The 26,043-nt window shown below is 41.5% G+C and overlaps 1 protein-coding gene across 2 annotated transcripts; it reads left to right on the top strand.

Annotated features, from left to right (window-relative positions):
• Window positions 1–2,331: 2,331 nt before the first annotated feature.
• On the top strand, window positions 2,332–24,258 carry FYTTD1 (forty-two-three domain containing 1). 2 transcript variants are annotated; one of them, XM_073675294.1, is made up of 9 exons: window positions 2,332–2,559; window positions 3,904–4,029; window positions 4,113–4,222; window positions 14,583–14,689; window positions 17,822–17,918; window positions 22,145–22,206; window positions 22,702–22,770; window positions 22,920–23,037; window positions 23,155–24,258. In XM_073675294.1, exons 1-9 carry the CDS (start codon window positions 2,505–2,507, stop codon window positions 23,248–23,250), a joined length of 840 nt encoding a protein of 279 aa, XP_073531395.1. In that variant the 5' UTR covers window positions 2,332–2,504; the 3' UTR covers window positions 23,251–24,258. The 2 variants fall into 2 exon arrangements, with proteins under 2 accessions (XP_073531395.1, XP_073531394.1); XM_073675293.1 differs by having other exon boundaries at window positions 22,917–23,037.
• The last annotated feature ends 1,785 nt before the right edge of the window (window positions 24,259–26,043 follow it).

The raw sequence follows: 26,043 nt of genomic DNA, 5'->3' as shown, positions 1-26,043 counted from the left end.
AATGCAAGGCTTACACATCGCTGGTTGAGTGATCATACTTCCTCTGAAGTATATGTTGGAAGCTAAAAATAAGCATTCTGTCCATGGCTTGCCAGTCTCCTTCTTTGCCTTTTCAATTTTTAACTTTAAAGAGGTTGTCCACTACTCTACGTAATGCCCACATTGATTTAAACTGTCTTTTTGTAATTACCTTCCATGGTCATTCTTGCCTGTGAGCAGCGCTATCTCAGATCGCTCACTAGGCATCGTGTGACCCAGTGACACGCACCCCCCTGATTGATGGGCTGTGGGTGGGGTTTCACCGCACGTTACTGCCCAGCATACAGTGCACGCTTTCACTCACCTCTGCATTCATTGGGAAAGCACTTGGCGGATGCTGGGCAGTGAAGTGTGGGGAAACCCCGCCTACAGCCCATCAATCGGGGGTGCGCGTCATTGGGTCACGCCCTGCTGCAGCCGGAACTTGACGTGACATCTGTGGATGTCGGAGCCGGCTGAAGCCGGGGGTCACATGAAGCCTAATGATTTTTTACAAAATATTATGTTTTTTAATGAAGTAAAATATGAAAAATAATTTAAAAAGGTTTGGTATTTCCACTTTTAAACACTAGGGGGAACAGCTGCTGAAATTTGCCATGAAAACCTAGTGTACAACTAGCTCACACTATGACTGCAGTAAATGTGGGTGGGGTCTGGTCACATGTGTGTGATGTCGTTCATCTCCTCCCCTTCTGGGCGTTTGTAAAAAGATGAAGGATGACATTTAGGATTACAGTGTGGAGTCTTTTTGTTGGTGACTGCCAGTGATACTGACAAGTACAATGTCACGGAGGACAGCCGGCAGCACTGACTCTGTTAGACGGTGCTGCTCGCTGAATCATAAACTGGGGTTAGATAGACTTTATCTATCACACTCTTGGATTATTCACAGCACATGATAAACTACACGTATCTAGATACAGAAGTCAGTGTAATGTATTGCATGATGGGATTATATACACTGGTCTGGGGAGTATCGCACATGATGATGCGATTAGATACACCGGTCTGGGGCGTATCACACATGATGATGCTATTAGATACACCGGTCTGGGGCATATAGCCCATGATGACAGGATTAGATACATCGGTCTGGGGAGTATCGCACATGATGATAGGATTAGATACCCCGGTCTGGGGAGTATCGCACATGATGATGGCGTTTGATACAATGGGATTAGATACACCAATCTGGAGAGTATCGCACATGATGATGGGATTAGATACTCGGGTCTGGGGAGTATCGCACATGATGTGATTAGATACACCGGTCTGGGGAGTATCACACATGATGATGCAATTAGATACACCGGTCTGGGGAGTATCGCACATGATGATGGGATTAGATACACTGGTCTGGGGAGCATTTTGCTGCAGATTTTTATGCAAATTTTCAGCTGCCTTTTGCAGTACCAGCAAAGCCCATGAGAAAACAAAATTCTCTGTTCACACATCATGTTTTTTTGGAAAATAGAGCATGTCACTTCTTTCAGCGTTTTTTTTACCCATATGAAGTAATGGGTGGTGAAAAAAATGCAGGAAAAAACGCACCAGAATTTGCATCAGCGTTTTTGATGGCAGAATAGAATGGGCTTCTTTTTTATCACAGAACCTTATGTACAATCATAAATAGAGACAGAAGAACAGTGAAAAAAAAGCTGAAAAAAACGCATCAAAACTACAAGAAAAATACGAAACAAAATGCACCTGAAGATAAAGTTTTGCTGCAGATTTGTGACCCTAAAAAAAAACATGATGTGTGAACATAGCTTAGGAGTGCCAGAACAAGGCTCTCACTGACTTGGATTGAAAACCGGCCTCCGGCCTGACACTGGTGCAGCCTAAGGCCTCATTCACGTCCCTGGATCATGGTCCGATGTACAAACAGCAAGGCTCCAGTCCCAGATTTCACAGCATTTGTCAAATCTATATTACTGTGCGCTATGTTGCTACATTTATTTTTGGCAGCGGTTTTGTTGGGCTGGAATCGACCTGAAGAATACGTTGTGTGCACACAGGCTTAAAGGTAACGTTATCATGGTGACGTTACAGGACTGGCTGCCTCCTGTATTCCATAACAACAAAGAACAGGCTGCAGGGAGGAAAGCTAAGGTGACGCTAGAAATGTACGAAGAGCCCGAATGAGGAGCCCGCCAGCCAGAACAGCACGAGCAGGAATCCGAGGCCGGTGCTCCACACACTGACAAGCAAGAGGGCAGCAGCGTCATCTCCTCCCACAGCTCAGGGTTCGTGACTGACGTGCTCCTGCCTCACCAAAGATGTCTGCTGCGTAATGCTGCGGCGTCACCCCGTACGTCAGCTGACGCAGCAGGCGCAGGTCGCTCAGTGAGCGCAGCTCGGGCCTAGTCACCCGTCTGTTGATACTAATTTAGTGCGGCTGCTGCTGGACGTTACACGGGGCGCTGCGGACCTGTGCAGGACGCATTGTACTGACGGTGACCGACATGGTGCCGTCTGCATCCGACATGACTGACATTGACAAGATTGATATGTCGCTCGGTAAGGAACTTGTCTCCCAGAACTGTCTGCTTACTGAGCCGCAGGCTCCTGTGTGTGAGGGGAGCTGGCATGTTCCCTGGGTGGCGCGGCACAGGAAGGGTTAATCTGTGCTCCTGGCTCTGGAGCATCCCTCTAAGATGGAGAATGCCCGGATCCTGACAACTTCTGTTCTACCAGGACTCGTCAGCCAGCTTCCTCCTAATTGTATCTATCAGTGACATGGGCGCATATATGTAATGTGGGTTACCGGCTGTGTCCACACTTCACACCAGGCGACATGTCATGTACGATGGATAACTGGGTGTACAGTATTCTATTTATTGCTGGGCTGAGATCAGACGATGGACGTATTTCACCGTCCGTACATGGATCACAATGCCCCGAACTTACAGCCTTATATATGAGGGGGTGAGAATAGATCCGGAAACTTGTGATCGGTCCGTGTGCGCGGGCCGTGGGATACGTGCGCGGGCCGTGGGATGCGAATTTGGCATTCGTTTTGATATCCTCTTAACACCCAACCTATGGAAGGAGCATTGTCAGCTATTGCTGTACAGTCCTCTGTCTCTCTCCCTGAATGATTCTCCCCTATGCATTGTGGGACCAGTATGATTTCTGCATGCATTAGAGTAGGTTAATGACAGTGATTTTGCTCTATTCTCCTGTAGCTACATGCTTATTGGTCGGATTTGCTGCAAAAAAATTCCAGAGCAAATTTGAGAAAAATGATTGAGTGACTGCCAGGAGCCCTAACAATCCTGAGATCAGCCCCATCCTGAGTTGAGTAGAGTCGTGCATGCTCAGTCCCCGCTCCATCCAGTCTGCGGGGCTGCCGGAAATAGCCGGGATATTTCTCTTTACTAGAAGTTCATCAGATATCTCACAACCCCTTTACATTACAATTCAGCCCATTTTGCACACTTGGATATAATTTGTTAATGAATATGGCAGTATTCATGCTGTGTCTTATGCATTTTTATTTCTGTCATCATCTGGAGAGTATCATAAAGACACCCAGATATTTAGGATAACACACCTGGTCTCCGCTCACTGGTAAATCGTGTTGAAGCTATGCTTTATTATAGTGCCTAGATGCCATACCAAGAAGTGTTTTTGATGCGCTCCAGATTATGCCAGTGATCAGTAGTAAATGCTACGTATATAACCATAGAGTAGTAGTGTCCAGATAAAACAGCCTAAAAAGTGAGATGATTCCGAAAAGTGATGCCAACATGGTTGTGGTAGGTATACAGTAAATCATAGCAGTTTCCAGCTATCCTGTGTTACATCCTTTTACTTTTCTTTGACCTTTAGATTTTTCTCTTCGTTTTTTTATTCCTGCAGATGACATTATCAGGTTAAATAAGCAAGAACAGCAGAGCCAGTCGATGTTCAATGGAGGTGCACAATCACATTTTTTCCAGCAATTCAGAAGTTACAAGGGAAAGTGGGGTGCTCAACGCCAGTCGGGTACGTCTGTATATTGTGCGGATCTGTTCTTGTTCTACATTTTCACAGGATTTTATTGATTAATGAATATGCTTTTATTGTAGGCGCTGGAAACATGGGACTTCAGAAGCGTCCATATGGTGCCAGGCCAGGTTTGCACAGGATGTCCCCGTGGAGTGGTGTTAGCCCTTTCAATCGTTCACTTCGCATGAGAGTAAAATATTCTCCTTTTCTATCTTTTACCTTTTCAGCTTCTGATGTCATTTTCATTATTCTGGTCAGCTAATATTGTCACTTATCGGTCCTGTAGTGCCTGCTATTTTATTAGTAAGGGAGAAACTCGGCACTCAGTTTGCAGTAAATGAAAAAAGTTCCTTTATTGGCAATCCAAATAATTTTTAACGTTTTGGTCCCTATACACGGACCTTCATCAGAAACTCCACAGCGACTGAGGTCGCAATTACACTGCGCTGCCACTCTGCATACTGCTGTCTCAAGCTGCAATCCGTTTCTGATGATGGTCCGTGTAAAGGGACCGAAACGTTAAAAATGTTTTCATTTACTGCAAACTGAGTGCCGAGTTTCTCCCTTACTATATACACAGGCTGAACCCCTACTCGAGCACCACAGCTCATATCCACGGAGCGCTGTATATTTCTACAGTGCTGTTTTATTAGAACATGGAGCAGTCCTGTGTTTTATAGGACAGCTGTCATATCTGCGGGCAAAACATTAGTATTGAATAGAGGAATAGGCACAAAACGGTGTGGTTTTATTTTTCTACCCTCATAACCCCCCCCCCCAAAAAAAAAAAAGTTATTACACCGCAGAGTGAAGTATGGCAACGCTTCGGGTAATATACTGTTCGTCAGGCTATGAATAGGGTATGTGTGGATTGTCTTTCTTGGATGAAAATCTACATGTAAAACACATTAAAAAGTATACTTACTGGGAGAAAATGAACGCCTTTCCTCCTATGAGTCGCTGCTTTCAGTCATTGTAGCTGCTTAATGCACGTCCCTGTCACCATTCACAGTACCACTCATTATACGATGAGCGGCAGCTGCAAGCACGCCTAGGCACTTTGACAGCTTGCTGTGCACAAACGTGCTGCAGAGCCGGCTGTCAATCAAAGTGCCAGGGTGTGCTTGCAGCCGCCGCTCACCGTATTGTGAAGGATGACTTTAATCACTTCCTGCACGTCCCCTATGACTGAATTCCAGCTGCTCACGTAATTAAATTAGTCCATTTTGATCAGTAAGGCAGCCGGGCAGCATTGCTACGCTACCTACCTGCAGACTGACCCTACATTAGTAGGCAAATAGTGTTGGGTGACAGTTTCCCTTTAAAGCCTACCGTATATTCCGGCGTATAAGACGACTTTTGAAGACTGAAAAATCTTCTGTCTAGTCTGGGGTCGTCTTATACGCCGGTAATGCTTTTGAACTTTCAGAAATTGACATGCGGGGATACTCTGGGGGTGTTAATAAGCTGCCGTGGCCGTATCCCTGCCATGTCAGAGTTAATATAAGGTGGAGGGAGTTAAAATACGGTGGCGGTAGGTCCAGACGGTCAGCGCTTCTGTGCTGAAACGGACACATCGCTGCGTATTCCCAGCTCCGGACACAGCGCAGGGCTTCTGTGCCGACAGCTTTCACTTGTCACAGAAGCGCTGCGCTGTGTCCGGAGCTGGGAAGTTCGCATCGCTTCTGTGACAATATATGAAAAGCCGGCAATTCAGCAGCGGCATAAGCCGACACCCGACAATTTAGAATAGAAAGAATAGAGCTTCACACATAGATTAGATAGATAGAAACATGTCAGTCACATATATATGAAGTACAGTGACAGTGTTGCTTACTGTACTTGTCATTTAGTGTAAAGGATTTATTAAAACAAATAATAGTGTTTTCATGCACCGTCTCTTTAAAAAAGCCGGCCGGCAATTCAGCATCTGTACCCGACAATTTATAACAGACAGAATAGAGCTTCACACATAGATTAGATAGATAGAAACATGTCAGTCACATATATATGAAGTACAGTGACAGTGCTGGTTACTGTACTTGTCATCTAGTGTTAAAATAACGGATTTATTAAAAAAAAAATTGGCGTGGGGTTCCCCTTAATTTTAGTCTCTAGCGGAGGTTAAGCAGACAGCTGGGGCAAATGTTTGAAGCCTGGGAAGGGGGTAATACCCACGGAGCTTCCCAGGCTACTAATATCAGCCCCCAGCTGAATACCTAGCCTTTACTAGCTATTAAAATGGGGGATCCCAAAAAAATGACGTGGGGTCCCCCCTATTTTAATAGCTAGCAAAGGCTAGGCAGACAGCTGGAGGCTGATATTAATAGCCCAGGAAGGGTGCCATGAATATTGGCCCCCTCCCAGGCTAGAAACACCAGCCGTCAGCCGCCCCAGAAATGGCGCATCCATAGGATGCGCCAATTCTGGCACTTAGCCTCGCTCTTCCCACTGCCCTGTAGCGGTGGCAGTGGGGTAATAGGGCTGGGGTTGATGTCAGCTGGCATTATCAAGCCCAGGTTAGTAATGGAGAGGCGTCTATAAGACACCCCCATTACTAACCCCATAGTCAAAGTTAAAAAAAACACAAACACCCAGAATAAAGTCCTTTAATTGAAATAAAGACACAATCCTTTATTGTTCTAAATTAAACCATACTTACCATCACGCCCATTCCAGCTGAAGCCAACGATCTCCTGCAATAAAAGAAAAATAATAAAGCAACCTCATCCTTACCTTTCCATGGTTCCCACGACAGCTTCAGCTCTGCTACATCGAGATGACAGGCTGGACCGCAGCAGAACGCTGCCATCCAGCCTGTCATCCCGCAGACACTGAGAAGCGCAGGCATGCTTGCTCTCCTCAGTGTCTGACTGTGACGGCATAAAGATGAGCCGACAATGAACTCAGCTCACCTCCTGGACGTCCGTCACTGACAGCGTGGGAAACTTCTACTGCGCATGCGGGGAGCAGGAGAATTTTCCCACGCTGTCAGTGACGTGCATGAGGTGAGCCGAGTTCATTGGACATGATCTCGGCTCATCTGGATGCCGTCACAGTCAGACACTGAGGAGCACAAGCATGCCTGCGCTTCTCAGTGTCTGCCGCATGGCAAGCTGAACGGCAGCGTTCTGCTGCGGTGCAGCCTGTCATGTGAATGTAGCAGAGCTGGACCGGTCCTGGGAACCATGGAGAGGTAAGGATGAGGTTGCTTTATTATTTTACTTTTATTGCAGGAGATCGTTGGCTTCAGCTGGAATGGGCGTGATGGTAAGTATGGTTTAATTTAGAACATTAAAAAATTGTGTCTTTATTTCAATTAAAGGACTTTATTCTGGGTGTTGTGTTTTTTTTAATTACTTTACTAGAAATTCATGGTGGTCATGTCTAATATTGGCGTGACCCCATGAATTTCGGGCTTAGGGCCAGCTGATAATGCCAAGCTGGCCTTAACCCCTTTATTACCCAGTGAGCCACCGCACCAGGGCCCTGGATGAGTTGGGTACAGCGCCAGAAGATGGCGCTTCTATGAACGCGCCATTTTCCGGGGTGGCTGCGGACTGCAATTTGCAGCGGGTGGGGCCCAGAAAGCTTGGGCCTCCCTGCGCTGCAGATTCCAGCCCCCAGCTGCCTAGTTGTACCTGGCTGGACACAAAAATAGGGCGAAGCCCCACGTATTTTTTTTTTAAATTATTTCATGAAATAATTAAAAAAAAAAAGGGCTTCCCTATATTGTTGTGTCCGGCCAGGTACAAATAGGCAGCTGGTGGTTGGGGGCAGCCCGTTCCTGCCTGCTGTACCTGGCTGGACACAAAAATATGGCGAAGCCCCACGTCAACATTTTTGGGAAAAATTAATTACAAAATTAATAATTTAGGGACTGCATCTTTATTAACCCCTCAATTGTCATTTAGTGTTAAAATAAAGGATTTTTTAAAAAGAAAATTGGCGTGGGATCCACCATCATTATAGTCTCTAGCGGAGGTTAAGCAGACGGCTGGGGCAGATGTTTGAAGTCTGGGAAGAGGGTAATACCCACGGAGCTTCCCAGGCTACTAATATCAGCCCCCAGCTGAATACCTAGCCTTTACTAGCTATTAGAATGGGGGACCCCCCCAAAAAATGACGTGGGGTCCCCCCTATTTTAATATGTTTATGAGTGACAGTTTTCCTGCTATATACCTGCATGTCATAAGAATTTAAATTAAAAAAGGACCATGTTAAATTCAAATCAGTTTTTTTAAATTTTTTACCGGTGTTTGGTATGCGTTGGAAAAGGGGTAGTCTTATACGGTGAATATATCCTAAACTCTATATTTTAACAGGAAAGTAGGGGGGTCGTCTTATACACCAGGTCGTCTTATACGCCGGAATATACGGTATATCTATAATATACATTTTTAAGGAAAAGTCAACTGACAATGCTGTTTTCAGCAGGACCAGATGTCCATCTAATGTGTATAAGGGGGCCTCCTCAAAGTCATCATTTTTGGGGGAGAAAGAACAATCGGGCTTGTTGAATTTCAAAGCCTGACCCGTTTGTTCTTCAAGCAGATAAGCTGCTACCAGGGGTCCTCAGCCCAGTGTTCTTGTGTATAGGCTATTCAGGAGAGATGACTGTTTAAGGCCTCATTCACACCATTCATGTTTAAACAGGTACGTGAAAAAATGTTATCTGTGTCATCAGTGTTATGGATAAGTGTGCGTGCTATCAGTTTACTGTCTGTTTTTACCATCAGCGTCATTCGTGATTTTCACAGCTGGATATATAAATTACAATGCTTCTCCTATACTTTGCAATGTTAAACTCCTAGAACACACAAATGTTATCCATGTGCTGTGTGTGTTTTTGACGGACCCAAAGACTTGTATTGGCTCTTTTCATCTGTGATGGCGGAAAAAAACGGAAATGTCTCCTAGAGTGTTGCATGGACATCTGGCCAGTGAAAAAACACGGACCTGTGAATAGCATCATAGATTATAGTGGGTACATGTTCTGCCCGTGAAAAAAACAGAGATAACAAGTACGTGCAACACAGACGTCTGAATGAGGTCTAAATGGTATGGGCACCCTTGGTGTACAGTCTATACCCACAAAAAACATGACATTTATGGGTAATAGGAGAAGCCCATTTGCTGTCTCTAGATTTCCAGCTTGTACTGTCTTATCCATGAAAAATACTAATTGAATTCTAGGAATTGCTCTATTCTGCTTTTGACCTTTTTAGTATTCACTCTCTTTCCTACTTCAGTCATGATCGGGGCCTCAGTGCATTGTTCTGTTCTTTTTCAGAAGCTGACATGAAGCGTTTTTCATACAGCTGCAAGAAGAGAAATTAATTTCTTACCCAAAGTGTACCCAAAGATTGTCAGTGCAATCTTCACGTTGATTGTTAATAGCAATTGTTAACCGGTTCCCGACCGCCCACTGTAGATAAACGTCGGCGCTTGCCGGGCTCTGTGCAGCGCCGACGTTTAAAAACGGTGGGTGGTCTCGCAGCGCTCAGGACCCCCAGGGTCCTGCAAGCGCTGCGATTCCGGTGCAGAGCGTTAGCTCTGATAGGGGACATCATCGGGACCTGATTAGATCAGGTCCCAGTGATGTTAACCCTTAGCTGTCTTCTATATGCTGTGATCTGTTGTGATCGCGGCATATAGGAGACAGCAGGAGGAGAGGGGGTCGTCAACTTACCTCTCCGAAGACCTCCGAGTCCTTCCAGGACCTGGGGTTGCTATGGCAGCTGGAGGTCACATGACCGCCTCCAGCTCTGCCATATATGGTGTCCTGTCTGGCTCAGCTGCAGCTGTAGCCAGACAGGAGACTCTGACTGAAACAGTCAGGGAAGATCTCATGTAATGTAATATATGTCTATTACATTACATGAGATCAGAGATCAGAAAAATAAAAATTAATGTCCCATACAGGGACTAAGAAAAAATGTGAAAAAAAGTAAAAAAAAAGTTTTTAAACTATTAATAAAAAAATCACAAAATAAATAAAAATAAATAAATAAAATATTAAACCAATAAATCCGTATATTTTTACAAAACCAAAAAAAGTACACATATTTGGTATCGCCGCGTCCGAAACAACCCGAGCTATAAAACTGTCACACTAATTAACTCCTTCTGTGCACACCGTAATAAAAATAAATAAAAAACGGAGCAAAAAAATATGCTTTTTCATCATATTGCCAAACAAAAAGTGGAAAAAAATGCGATCAAAAAACAAAATAGAAATAAAAATGGTACCACTGAAAACGTCATCTTGTTACGCAAAAAAAAAGCCGCCATACAGCTCCATCAGCCGAAAAATAAAAAAGTTATAGCGCTCAGAATAAAGCAATGCAAAAAAAATATTTTTTTCTATAAAATAGTTTTATTGTGTAAAAGCGCCAAAACATAAAAAAAATACAGTAAGTGTAGTATCGCTGTAAACGTACTGACCCGAAGAATAACGCTGCCTGATCACTTTTACCACACGCAGAACGGCATAAAAAAAAAACTCAAAAAACAATTCCTGAATTGTTTGTTTTTGTTAATTTTACCTCCCAAAAAACGGAATAGAAAGCGATCAAAAAATGTCACGTCCCCAAAAATGGTACCAATAAAAATGTCAACTCGTCCCGCAAAAAACAAGCCGTCACATGACTCTGTCGGCCGAAATATGGAAAAATTATAGCTCTCAAAATATGGTGATGCAAAAACTAGATTTTGCAAAAAAAGCGTCTTTTAGTGTGTGACAGCTGTCAGTCATAAAAACCCGATATAAATCTGGTATCTCTGTAATCGCACCGACCCGAAGAATAAAGTAATCTAATCAGTTATATCACACTAGGAACGGCGTAAAAAATAAATAAAACCAATTCTTCACCTGCTACTGATTTGTTTATTATGTCCCCAAAGATCCCAGTAAGGCTCTGCCCACATTTATCCTGTGCTCTGCGCTGAGCACTTACACCAGAGTTTCCGTGTAAATCTCTGAAATACATGATTCAGCCGGAACCCATGACGGAAGATTCCCTGTAATGAGACAGATATAGGCCACTGTGGACGCCGTCTAGCTTGGGATCCCACGGTGTCATTTGTTTTAGGCGTGCATAAAAGTGCGGTTGGCCACAGTTTTGTGCACTTCTGAAAAAAAGGACACCGCTACACAGAGGCCAGACGGTGTCCAGAGTAACTCTGCTGCCTCATTACAGTGAATGGATCCTGCAGGGGTTTCATCTGAATTACATCACTTGGAAATTTAGATGGAAACCCCGATGTAAGTGCTCAGCCTAGAGCGCCGGATAAATGTTACGTAAAATGTTCCCAATAAAAGCTTCAACTCAGTCCTCAAAAAAAGCTAGTCCCCACTCAGGTCCGTCATCTGTTAAAAATATAAGGGACTTCCAAGTTACTGGTAGCAGAAAGGCTCTGGAAAAGCAAAATGACCCTTGCCCCCCAAAAGAAATTCAGAAAATTTTGTGCTCCCAAATCCAAATGCCTATTCTACAATAATTTGTTCTCCAATTGTCAAATAGCACTCCGTCCCCCCCAGATCTCACCGTATGGCTAAGCGGTACGATACAGCCACATATGGGGTATTGACACTTTTAGAAGAAATTGTGTGACACATTTTGGCACCATTTTTACCCATTGCCCTGTTTGAAAATGTAAAATCTGAGGGTAAAACATTTTTTTGTGGTAAAAATATAATTATGATTTTTTCACTGCCCAATGGTATAAATTTAAAAATTAAAAAATACTCACTACTTCCCTAGATGAATTCCTTGAGAGGTGTAGTTTACAAAATGGGGTCATTTGTGGAGGTTTCTGCTGTTTTGGCATGTCAGCGACTCTTCAAATGTGACATGGTGTCTGCTGCCTATCCCAGCCAACATAGCGCTCCTTTCTCTTCCGAACCCTGCCGTACACCAAAGCAGTGGTTTTCCCCCACATATGGGGTATCGGCGTACTCAGGAGAAATTGTACAACAAATTTCATGGTGCAATTTCTCCGGTTATCCTTATGATAATGCAAAATTAGGGGATGAAAAACATTTTTTATGGGAAAAATGTGAAAATTTTATTTTCACGGCTCAATATTATAAACTTCTGTGAAGCAGCTGGGGGTGCAAGGTGCTCACCACACATCTAGATAAGTTCCCTAAGGGGTCTAGTTTCCAAAATGGTGGCACTTGTGGGGGGTTTCCGCTGTTTAGACACATTAGGGGCTCCACAAATGTGACATGGCGTCCGCTAATTATTCAAACAAATTTTACATTCAAAAAGTCAAATGGCGCTCCTTCCCTTTCAAACCCTGCCGTGCGCCCAAACAGTGGTTTTCCCTCACATATGGGGTATCAGCGTGTTCAGGAGAAATTGCACAACAAACTTCATGGTGCAATTTATCCTATTACCCTTATGATAATACAAAATTAAGGGATGAAAAACGGTTTTGTGGGAAAAATGTGAAAATTTTATTTTTGCAGCTCAATATTATAAACTTCTGTGAAGCACCTTGGGGTTCAAGGTGCTCACCACACATCTAGATAAGTTCCCTAAGGGGTCTAGTTTCCAAAATGGTGTCACTTGTGGGGGGTTTCCACTGTTTAGGCACATCAGGAGCTCTCCAAACGCAACATGGCGTCTGCTAATTATTCAGACAAATTTTACATTCAAAAAGTCTAATGGCGCTCCTTCCCTTCCGAACCCTGCAGTGCGCCCAAACAGTGGTTTTCCCTCACATATGGGGTATCAGCACGCTCAAGAGAAATTGCACAAAAAAATTTGGGGTCCATTTTTTCCTGTTACCCCTGTGAAAATAAAAAAAATTGGGTCTAAAGTAACATTTTTGTGAAAAAAGTTAAATGTTAATTTTTTTTTTCCACATTCCAAAAATTCCTGTGAAGCACCTGAAGGGTTAATAAAGTTCTTGAATGTGGTTTTGAGCACCTTGTGGGGTGCAGTTTTTAGAATGGTGTCAATTTTGGGTATTTTCTGTCATAAAGACCCCTCAAAGTGACTTCAAATATGATGTGGTCCCTAAAAAAAATGTTTTTGTAAATTTTGTTGGAAAAATGAGAAATCGCTGGTCAACTTTTAACCCTTATAGCTCCCTAACAAAAAAAAATTTTGGTTCCAAAATTGTGCTGATGTAAAGTAGACATGTGGGGAATGTTATTTATTAGCTATTTTGTGTGACATATCTCTCTGATTTAAGGGCATGAAAATTCAAAGTTTGAAAATTGCAAAATTTTCTAAATTTTCGCCAAATTTCCGATTTTTTCACAAATAAACGCAAGTTATATGGAAGAAATTTTACCACTATCATGAAGTACAATATGTCATGAAAAAACAGTCTCAGAATCAGGGGAATACGTTGAAGCGTTCCAGAGTAATTACTTCATAAAGTGACAGTGGTCAGAATTGAAAAAATTGGCCCGGTCACGAAGGCAAAAACAGGCTCTGGCGCGAAGTGGTTAATGTAAAACCATCTAGCCATTAACAATCAATTTGAAAACCAAATTTGAAATTTCTGTTGCATCTGGCCGCCAATACTTGTCCTACCCATGGGGTATTGCACCTAATTCCCTCAACAAATAATGTGTCTTTGCCCATCATGACATGCTACAAACAGTTTGAACTTTTGGATCATAGTTTTGTACAGAATCTTTGTGCTTTGTACCTGATAGACTGATCTTAATTTATCAATCAACTTTCCTCATTGCAGCACTACTCATCCTTTTAACCATTAAGCAGACTCTGCCGGTCCATATACGGTGATCACAGGAGCTGAGCTTGCACTGTGGGCGTCAGCTGTGTTACACATCTGCCACTCTAGAGTTACTGGTGCGATCAGAGCAAGGTTCGATCTCATCAGTTTAATCTATTAAATGCAGCTTTCAAATGTAATAGCATTTTAAAGGACTCTAAGACCATCAGCCCTCTGTGTGACGCAATCACTGCGTGGCATTGGTTGACATGGCAGCCAGGGGCCTTCTGAAAGTCTCCTTGTCTGCTGTGGTATTATTCATATGAAGCCACGTTCACACATTCAGTATTTGGTCAGTATGTTTACACCAGTATTTGTAAGCCAAAAATCAGGAGTGGAAAAATTGGGGAAGAAAGTCTAATAGAAACACATCACCACTTCTGCATTTTTCACCCGCTCCTGGTTTTGGCTTACAGATACTGATATAAAAAACTTACTAAGCATGTGAACATGGCCTTAAGCTCAACTATAGGACTCAAGTGATTTTTAGTACACTGCTATACTAAAGTAGTACTCAAGTTCAAGTCCCTTTAAAGGGACTAATAAAAATTGGAGAGGGGAAAAAAAGACAATGAAATGCTGACATATCCCTGTGGGTAACCTGTCTCACACATTGAGCCCTGGGCCAGCTATACATCGTGGCTATTTAGTGGCACGATCCTGACCTTTATTAATGCCTGTCAAAATTTAGCAGGATCTAAACTGTATAAAGTAAAATGCTCTAAGTTGGTGTTATTTTTTTTAACAACTATTGAAACCCTCTTGAATACTTTTTTCTTTTACTTTTGTAGCATTCAACACCACAGCGGCTGCCCTTTAGGAGAAAAATTAACTTTTCAAGGCCAATGGATTTGGGAAGCAAGTCCCCCACAGCATTGCACAGATTTTCTTTTAATAGGTAAGTTACATTTGGCACTGACTTTTAATGAACAGAAGAAATGAAGCTCCTTTTAGAGAACTGTTTTCTGGTCTTATGCAAATAACTTGGGTTATTCTGGCGCCACTCACTTCAGCATTAGGAGTCAAGCGGCGGCAATGCCATCATGTCTGCAGATACATTCCAGGACGCAGGTACGATTAGTAGGTATTGTTCAACTATCCTGTTCATTAAGGGAGTTCCAAGAATTATATTGATGACCTATCCGGACAATAGGCCATCACTGTATAAGACTGGTGGGGTTCAACACCTCCACGGATCATCTGTGCAGCTCCAGTGGTGGCCAGGAGTTCACTGTACAGAACTGGAACAGCATAGCTGATATTAATGACTTTCTAATATATTTTGTGCTTTTATGTTTGATGTCAGTGAATTAGAGCATTTTGTTACATTCAGAGCCTGTAAACCTGCACATAATTTGTCCTACCTTGAACTGAGAAATGGCTGAATACAATTGTATCTAGTCTAGGCAATGTTCTTTTAGATAAATAGCCTAGCCCTCAGAATAATATATGAATTTGATACAGGCCAAAACTGTGTGTATGTCATTATGCTGCTAAAAGTGAAGTGTGTAACAGTGTAGTAGCCTATGCTATTACTACACAAGGTATTGGGGAAAAAAAACCATATACCATATTAGTTTGTGGGTGATGGATGCCACTCTACGGTAACCATTTATATGTTACATAATAAGCTTTTAAAACTAAAAACTTATTAGATAAATCTTAGACCTGATGAGACTAATGTACTTGTTTGAGAAACATGTCAGAATGGCCCTATAATCCTTTTCAAAACTTAAAACGCAATCTTCGACCATCTAGCCTAATTGACAGCTTCTCAGTGTTCCTCTTCTCTGCTGTTGAGCTCTTAGGGTATGTGCACACGTCGGTATTGGCAGTGCTTTGAATGCAGCATACTCCATTCTGCGTCCAAAGCGCTGTACGCAGGTGAATCCACATGTGTTCATTCAACTGTGCAGATTCACCGCATCCTATACATTAGAGTGATATAATTTCTCTTGCGGAGACCAGCATCAGTCATGGGGGCATTAAGGAGGCTTCTGGATGCCATGACAACCCTTTGGCACAGTCATTGATTGAAACGGCATCGATCTGCGCAAGCTCCAGTCGCTGCTGTTATATGGGGGATTTTGGCTGTGTATCATATACTGGCACACGTGTGACATAATGTTATCTTTCACCTTGGAAGAGGCTTAAACATTGATCTTCTGAGGCTCTGTTCACATGTTCATTCTTAATTTCTGCTTTTAGGTCCACTAAAGCATAAAAATTAAATTGTTCAGTTACCTGACCGATTCCTTTGAATGGATCCTAAATTGTCTTTTTAATGGAAACCTGATCTTTGATACATGTTGCCCGATCCACAGTTGGCATGTATCAGACACTGGCTGCATGGTTTCAGCCATATATGTTTAACTCTGAAACACTGCAGTGTTTTAGAGAAGAACCTACTTTAAAAGCCACCAGGGACCGAGCAGCCAGAGAGACCTGTAGCTCCAGGTGAGAGGGCGGGGAGAAGCCACCCGGGGACCCACCTGTTCCAACTAGTCTCCCATGCGGCTTGGTCCCTGGTGGTTTTTTAAAGTACGTTTTTCACTGAAATGCAGTAGCATTTCAGAGTCAAACATACATGACTGAAATCATACAGCCAGTGCCTGGTACATACTGCCTGTGGATCGGGCAGCATGTATCTTCTGTCAGGTTCCCTTTAAAATCAAAGTCTTAAGGGAAACCTCATAATGGATGGTCCTCTGTTTTTAAGCACTTTGCATCCCTAGAACACTAGCGGTGATCAGGTACACCACAAGTAAAAACATATCTGTTCATAAGTGGGTCCAAAACAGATCAAATTGATTAATCAATTTGAAAACGTAAACTTTGGTTTGCATTTTTCGTATTTTCATTTGCATGTCTGTTTTGGTTTTTAAAATACTGAATTCAATACAGATAAAAACAACTGGACATGTGAACAAAACCTGAAGCAAATTGAATATCTATAATAGTTGTTTCCTATAGACTTTGTGGACGTGGCTAACTTTAACCCATGTTTATGAAAGAGTCCGGGCCCTGAGCCTCAAGGGTTCGCTTAAAACAATCGTGATGTGCGCTGCTAAGAAAGCATTGGCTTACAAAGAGAGCGGTGTACGGGCTCAATGGAAAGTTTATGAGCCCGTACACCGCTCTGTGTGCGTATGCCTGCTTTTTGAGTAGCGCCTATTTGACAAGTGTTTTCAACAATTTGTGGTGATCCAGGACCCCTCAGATATACAGGCCTGATGGAAAGAAGTGTTGGTTCTCTTAAATACAAAAAGGGATTACACTGTATGTAAATGCATTTTTAAGGCATCTGTCAAAAAAGGTATATTACAATAGCATATTTTTTGTTTTTCCTTTAAGATCATACATGTCAAACTCTGACCCGTGAGCAATTATATGTGGCCCACGACACCAGAACCACCATTATGGGGCCATTGTTCTGTATGGAGGTCTATGTGGGGCCATTAAACTGTATATAAGGCAATGTGGGGCCCATAATACTATATGGAGGACTATGTGGGACACATTATTCTGTATGAAGGACTATGTGGGACACATTATTCTGTATGAAGGACTATGTGGGGCCCATTATTCTGTATGGAGGACTATGTGGGGCCCATTCTGTATGGAGGACTGTGTGGGGCCCATCATACTGTATACAGGTTGGCCCACAACTTTGTCCAAGGTTTTTCATTTTGGCCCTCTGTGTGTTTGAGTTTGACATCCCTGCTTTAGATGGATCCAAATGTTTTCCAGTTCTTTATTTGTCTTGGGATTAGATATAAATCTATCAAATGTATGTATTTATGTAAGGTCACACTTTTGGCATACGTCTATACCATATAAGTCTAGGAGTATGATGGGTATTTTAGAGCATCCATGTCTTTTGCTTTTATGTATTCATACATTTCTGGTTAACATTGGGCTCTGTTCTTGCCACAGATTTCTACAAGATTAAATACTAGAAAAATATGTAAATCTCAATGTGTATATTGTATATCTGAGTGGCTTTTAATGTCTTGCATTAATATTTTAGCAATTATTCACATGCAAATACCTTTAGAAGTGGGCTGAGAATGAGGCAGCAGCGAGACTCTCGACAAGCCACATATTTCCTTAGGAGAGGCCTAGAGGTAATTCTATTTGGAATAATAAGGATCTGTAAGACATTGTTAGAATTTGATTTATAATCACATGCTGACCTTATACATTAGATATTTGCTGAGAGAACCCTTTGATTTTGTTGAAATTTGCTGATTATGTAATATGTATGGGGACAGCATTACTTATTGAAAGGTAATTTGATAGCTGATTTATGCTGCCTGAATTACGGGCAGCATGAATCTGAGTCCGCACTGTCATTTCAGCCAGGTATGTTTTACTCTGAATTGCTGTGTTTTTTTTTGTTTTTTTTTTATTGTGGTCATTAAGGAGCCTTAAACCCTCAGCACCGCCTTTTTATGGTGCTGAGAAGTAAATGGCACCCACCGATAGGTAAAAATGCAACCGGAGTCTGCAGGAGCTGGATTTTATACCTGACTCCCTGCTGCATCGGCCATAATTGGTTTTAGCACCGATCACAGCCATTTAACCCACTAGATGCCACTGTCAATTGCGACAGCAGCATTCAGATGTTGTTTCCTTATTTTCCTTATAGTTGCCTTGCACCCTGAGGCCGAGTAATGGCCTTGGGGTACAGTGGACTGTTAGGCCCTGCCATGAGCAGGGTCTAACAGGCTATGTCAGTGTAAAACTGACAGGTTTTGTGCACTGCAATACAGAAATATTGCAGTAAATGAGATTAGCGATGAAAAAAACAATAATAAACAAAGAAGTGCATAAAATCGGGTTGTTCTGTACACGGTGATTCTAAACTATAAAAGTTTCATATTATTTTTCCTGTGTTATGAACGGTAAAGAAAAAAAAAAAAAACACCCCAAAAATGTAGCTTTTTAATCATACTAACACTGAAAAAATGGAATAAAGGGTGATCAAAAAGTTGCCTTTAATATGAAAAAAATTGTATTGCTGAAACTGTTAACTCATCTTGCAAAAAAACCAAGCCGCCAACCAGATCAAAATAAGAAAGCACAAAAATAAAAAGTTACAGCTCTCAGAATGACAATGCAAAAACAAAATACAGTTTTGTAAAATATTGTTTTTAGTGTGCAAAAGTATCAAAGCCTAAAAAAAACTATATATAAATATATCACTGTAATTGTACTGATCCGAAGACTAAAGCTGTATTATCACTTATACTGCATGGTGAATGGCATAAAAAAATAAATGACAATTCCAGGGTTTTGCTCATTCTGTGTCCAACAAATCTAAATAAAAAGCGATTTATAAAATGTTATTTACCTGAAAGTGGTAACAATAAAAACGTCAACTCCTCCCACAAATACAAGCAATAATACAGTTTTGCGCAAAAAAAAAATAGAACAGTTACAGCTGTCAGAATTGAATAGTGAAAAAAGAAATGTTGAACTTTTTCACACTAAAAATGAATTATCATAAAAAAATCCTATGTAAATCTAGTATCGTTGTAATCGTACTGACTAAGAATAAAGCCCTCTTATCAATTGTACCGCATGTTGCATGACGTAAAAAAAATTAAAACAATTCTTGAACTCCTGGTTGTTCAACTGCCTTCCAAAATCAATCTATCCTTTGCTCTGTGCTTAGCACTTACCTTAGGGTTTCCACCTAAATCCCCTATAAAATGTGGTTCAGATGAAACCCCCAATGAAACATTCACTATAATGAGGTAGATGACTAGATGAGGTAGACTTTGGACTCCACATAGCCTTTGTTCTGGTGGTGTCCCGTCAATTTTAGGCGTCTTTTTTAGTCCACAAAAGTTGTGTGTGTATGTCTAAAAAGACGGACACCACAGGAACAGAGGCCAGACAAAATCCAAAGTGACTCTATCTGACTCAGTCGGAAAATCAGCCCTATTTTGGGGTTTATCTTGAGTCCAGTGGACTGTCCTACTAGTGATTGACAGTCAAAAGGAAATTGGGGAGTTCATGCTGATAAAATCCACTGTAGACAATCTTGATCAGTGGGTGCTGTATTCAGCTTGAAGACACAGAAATGGCACGGAAAACTAAGAGAATTCAGCACATCCATCCGGCAATAATATAAAAATGTTTTATTGTTGGTCCATTAAAGTACAAAAACAAAATCCACGGAGCCATTAAAAGTCTGACGCGTTTTTGGCGAAAACGCCCTTAGTCATAGTGATTGACAGCATGCACAGTTACACCTGGAATACTGTCACACTGAATTTGACCTCCCACTGGACTCGTGCATACTGAGATTTCAATGAATAAAATGCAAGATTTCCTGAAACTTTTCCCACAAAAATGTATGTCAGATCAGCTCCTCGTGCTTTATATCCTCCTGTCTGCAGATCAGATACTATTTTCACTGTGACAAGTTTCCATTAAAGGGACTCTGTCATCACAGAATCACTGTTCTAAGTCCTGCTGCACGGTGCATCACGGCCAATCATTTATATACACCTTCCCACCTGCTTGTTTTCCTTCAGTCTCCAGCCCTCTCTATGATTGACAGCTCTGGCTTCATAGAGTTAGAGAAGGGTGGAGATAAATGGAAACCAAGCAGGTGGGAAGGTGTATATAAAGCATTGGCCCCGCATGGTGCAGCGAGCGCCTGTACTTTGTTTGAACAGTACATTCTCTGCTGACAGACTACCTTTAATATCAAAATCAAAATTGGCTCTGTCACTAAGAGGTTAGAAGTCATGTTGATCAGGTGACTGGTCCAATGGTGGTGTCTCTTGCCCTGTCCCCTTTAGTGATGGTCTCTCCCTACATTGTGTGTATAGGGAGAGACCTGTCACTCCAGGGGAGTGGGGCGAGTCTGCCAGGATCTGGCTTCTTTCTGCAGCATTTCAAAGTAAAACATACCTGGCTGAAATGACCAATCCAGTGTCTGATTAGACTGTGGTTTTGGCAGCATGTATCGCATATCAGGGTCACTTTATTATGGTACAGTGATTGGCTATATGGCACCTCCTGCATAAATAAGCTGTCTGTACAGTCCTCACTGTGGTATGCTTTCCCTCTCCTACATAAGAGGTTGTCTGTGAGTTTAGCTTACATGCGGCTGCTATATTTCCTTTCTGAACTCTTTGCTTTTGATCTTGTTGCTATGTTTTGGTGCTTTGACAAAAAATATCATTCTATTCAGTCCCATTAAATTGGAGTAAATAAAACCACTATCCAGACTATATATCTCATGTAGCTGGTGTAAGGCTGGCGGTATAGAGTGCAATATCCCGTGATCAGATGCTGATTTAGTCTCCAATCCGTCTCCACGTTCTCTACTTCTGCTTGGCTGGCATCTCCATTGACATGCATTCTTAGTTATTTGGAGGTGTTAATAAGTAACTGAGACTCGAGATATCACAATTTTATGTTTAAAATATTTTTTTTGTATTTCCAATTTGTAAGGGGCAATGAGTGAAATATACTACATAAATTCATAGCAGGAATAACACTATTAAAAAAATATATATATACACCAATTAAAAATATGCCCTAGATTTCATATACTACCGTTTTTAAACTAAATTGACTAATCCAGGAATAAACACGCCATTTAATATTTAAGAAATATGTAGACAAATATATAAAGCACAATCAATTTGCAAAAAAAAAGGCACATGGTGACTGTTCAGGGCAGTGTTCCCCAACTCCGGGCTTCAAGAGGATTTCCTTAGTATTGCACAGGCAATAATTCCATCACCTGGGCAATACTAAGGAAATCCTGAAAACATGATCTGTTGGTGTTTTTGAAGACCAGAGTTTGGGAACACTGGTTTAGGGGATAGTACCTCGGTTGTAAATGTAAGGCCTTGTTCACACACCAGTTTTTTTTGTGCGAGTGCTATCCGTGCTTTTTAATGGATAGCACTCATACATATGATAGTCTATGGAGCTGTTTACCTGTCCGTGATTTTTGGCTGACTGAGTGGTCTTTGCAACATTACCAAAATCACGGAAACATATCCCATCTTAATCCAAGTGTAGAATCAAATTAATCGGTGCGAGTCTATGGCTCCATGAAACAATCGCATATCACTCTGATACTGTCCATTTATCACAGAAAGGAGAAACTTTTTTCCCATCAGAAAAAAACCTGATGAAACTCTGATCAAAAACACTGCTGAAATTCAGTCTGTTTTTTTTCTCGTCCGGGAAAAATACTGATGTGTGAATAAGGCCTAAGATGTAGTGCAGTAAACTGTAATGGCAGTATTAGTATGGAAAGTTTTCAACTTTTCTGAACATGAGTGAGTATTAAGTCACATTGTTTCTTCCATTTCAGGTACAGGCAAGAATAGATGGTGATCAGCGCGAGGAAATTCTTGTCCCAAGCAGAAATGATTCGTGAGTATAATCCTTGTAAAGGGGCATTTCCATCTGATAAAATGATAGTATATCGCCATCCAACTAGGATCACTGAAAATAAAGGGGCTGCAGCAGTGACTCAGCGGTGTGGACTAGTCCGATTGTTCCGGCACAGCCTGTAATGCTCGCCGGGTGCAGGGGATAAGAGTGGAGTGGCTGCAGTGCTGGTTTATGCATTTTTGGGACCTTAGTTCTGCAGGCAGTGTATATAGCCTAAGCTCTGCACACGCTCGGCCGACCAATGGCCACGTTATTATGAAGCAGAATTTTCATTATATCGGCGTGCGGCCAGCCACAGCATTTGGCTTAACGTTATCAACCTGTCCAAGATTTGCTTTCCTTCTCAGACTTTTTGCTGTGTTCCTTTCAGTTTAGCAATACTTTCCTAGGTTTGTGTTTTTCCTTCTGCTGTCATATCATTTTGATTGCGGAGTAGTGGAATAATTAGTTCTATTTCCTCCCATATATTTTCAGCTGGAGGACATCTATGAACAGAAGTGGTCTTCTGACAGTGTCATTTGGTAATCCTTCTGCTATACCCAGGTAAGTAGACAGTTTTATAAGTCCTAGTAAATGGGTGCTGCTAGTTCTTTCTTTTTTTTATTTTTTTGGTTATTTGTTCTTATTCTGTAATTCCTGTGACAATAAACTTGTCTAATGTTTTATTGTGTCATGCTTTTCTTCAACAGTAGTATGGGAACCATGTCGTCGAGACCAACATTGCCCTTTTTATTGAAAAAGGAAGGTGCGGAAGCAAAGGTTCCCAAGGGGGTTCCACTCAATTTTGATATAAACAGCATTGCTAAACAGGTAACGCCACCTTTCTGTAGAGACTATTCTACACCAGTGATGCCTGCATTATACATATCGTTGCTTTATATTTCCTAGAGCTAAGTTTTGCTGTTTCTCTTTTTTTTTTTTTACTAGACTGGGATCACACTGAATGAGCGCTTCAAGATTCTGAAGGAACAAAGACTGTCTCAGACTCTGAACAAAGGCAGCAGATTTGTGACTGTGGGATGAGATCTGTTCTTTGCCACCGGTTGTTCTGTTTACGTTCCCTTTTGTTTTTTACCTGACTTTAAGTGCAGAGACCAAGAATTAATGTCTCCTGCACCAAGGTTGTGGCTCTTCATATTTGTTTTTTTCAGAGCTCTGAAGTTGAGAACTTTCGTATTGTTTGTACTGTGAAATATGGATAAAAGAGTTTCTAAGCCCTGGAAAAGTGAAATGTGACCTGGAATTCTTCAGTTACTACTACGACATTGACTAGAATACTGTTATGAATACAGATGCATAGTTAACATTTTTTATTTTGCTCGAGGAGATGGTTTACCGTGTTACAGCGCTGAAGTCTTGGTATTGGGGGTTACCAACGTGTGATGGAATATCTGCTCCATTTATTGGCATTTTGTCAGCGAAACATGCCTTTTGGCTTCATCTGAAACATTTGTAAGTGTTAATCCACTAGTGATTTTAGAGCAAAAGTATTACCACCCTTGTTGGGTTTGATGAGAAGCAACATTCTGTGTAGCTATAGGCTGTGTTCACACGCAGTATCTTTTTAGTTGCGTTTTTATTTGCAGAAAAAAAGCTGCATTTTACAGTATCAGCGAAAGATATGAGATTTCAGAAATCTCATGCCCACACAGCTTTTTGTTTTTTTCCTTACTGAATTTGAGCACTTCACTGTTTTTTTTTTGATTATCTGCAATATGTGAATTCTTTAATCTTTTTTTGGGTGCAGAAAAAAATTGCTACGAGAAACCTGCATGTGAACATAGCCATAGACTCTGGGCAAGAATGTTGCCAAAAAGTACACTGTGAAGTGTTGCTTTGTAGCGTTTCAGAAAATTATAAATGTTTTGTTAACAATTCGATACTTGTTAAGGTTTTGGTTGGGATCTTTCCAAGCACACAGACAATAAGTGTTGTTTGTCTTGGTAAATTACATTTTTGCTACAGTTAAATTATGTTGATAAAACAATATTGTATATCTTACCTTCTTTCATAATAAACCGTTCTGCACAACTGTTCGTATTTTGACATATCTATAAATGACACTATTCAAACCCTAAGGACTTTTTGATCTTGGGAAGGGGATAGTTTTTCCATTGATTTTACTTTCATACTTTAATCTTTGTTCATTAAAGGAATTGTCCACTACTAGGATAACCCCTTCTCATTCCACATGTTTGGCATCGTTAAAATAAAAAAGCTTATACTCCCCTCCGGTGCCGACGCCGTTCCAGCAGTGTCAGCACTCACGTTCCTGGGGCTCACATGAGGTTATGACACGTGAGCCCTGTGCCCAATCATTGCTGGCATCACTGTCCGCGCCTTCAGGCATATAAGTGGTTAACAGGAAGTGAGCGGCTCTCACCCCCTGTTGATTACCTATACGTCTGAAGGCAGGGACAGCGACGCCAGCACTGATTGAGAGTGAGTAACTTTATTGCTCTCTGTTAGTTCCCTGTTTTTTAACCCTTTCTGACATTGTCAGTTATAGTACGTCCCTGTTCCCTGGGGCTTATTGACCAGGGACGTACTATTACTGGCCAGCGATCGGGCCTGCACACAGGCTGTGCGGGCGCAATTGCTGCCGGGTGTTAGTACCGGGTGTCAGCTGTTAGAATTAGCTATCTGCCAGGAGCGGTCCCACACCGCTCCCGGCACATTAACCCCGGAAATGCTGCGATCGAAGTCGACCGCAGCATTTCTAGGGCAAGCAGAGGTAAGAGCTCCCCTCTTACGTTGGATCGGAGACCCCGCGCTTTCAGCACGGGGTCCCAATCATTGCTATGGTGACCTGATGTCTTCATGACGACATCTGGGTCACCAGGCATCAGGAAGTTAGATATATTGTGCTCAGTGCACGATCTATCTAACTTGTGTCTGCAGGGGCTGACAGCCTGCATAGCACAGGGATGCTGTTGCATCACTATGCTATACAAGCGATCAGCCTGCAAAAAATGAAAGTCCCATAGTAGGACAAGGTGTAAAAGTGTCAGAAAGTGGGGAATTTTTTTTAAAAAAAGAGGAAAAAATATATATACTGTACCCATAAATAAATATTCTGAAAAAAAGCAAAAACAATAAAAGTAAACATATTTGGTATCGCCGCATCCGGAACGACCTGACCTATAAAACTGTCCCACTAGTTAACCCCTTTAGTGAACACGGTAAAAAAAAAAAAAAGAAATAAATAAAAAAATAAAAAAAGAGAAGCAAAAAATGATGCTTTATTATCATACCGCCAAACAAAAAATTTGAATAAAACGCAATCAAAAAGACTAATGTAAATAAAAATGGTACCGCTGAAAACGTCATCTTGTCCCACAAAAAAATGGCCGCCATACAGCTCCATCAGTCGAAAAATAAAAAAAGTTAGAGCTCTCAGAATAAAGCAATGCAAAAAAAATATTTTTTTCTATAATTTAGTTTTTGTGTAAAAGTGCCAAAAGTGAAAAAAAAAAATATATATATAAATAAAGATATAAATGTGGTATCGCTATAAACGTACTGACCCGAAGAATAATGCTGCCTTATAAATTTTACCACATGCGGAACGGCATTAAAAAAAAAAAAAATCCTGAATTGTTGGTTTTGTTTATTCTGCCTCCCAAAAATCGGAATAGGAAACGATCAAAAATGTCACGTGCCCAAAAACTTGTCCCTCAAAAAGCAAGCCCTTACATGATTTTGTTGGCCGAATTATGGAAAAATGATAGCTCTCAAAATATGGCGATGCAAAAACTAGTCTTTGCAACAAAAAAAAGCGTTTTTTAGTGTGACACCTGTCAATCATAAAAACCC

This window comes from Phyllobates terribilis, unplaced genomic scaffold (assembly GCF_046119375.1).
Source record: "Phyllobates terribilis strain yellow unplaced genomic scaffold, ASM4611937v1 Scaffold_3__8_contigs__length_932513732, whole genome shotgun sequence".
NCBI lineage: Eukaryota > Metazoa > Chordata > Amphibia > Anura > Dendrobatidae > Phyllobates > Phyllobates terribilis.
Note: the sequence above shows the minus strand (reverse complement) of the source record. Positions and strands in the feature narration are given on the sequence as shown.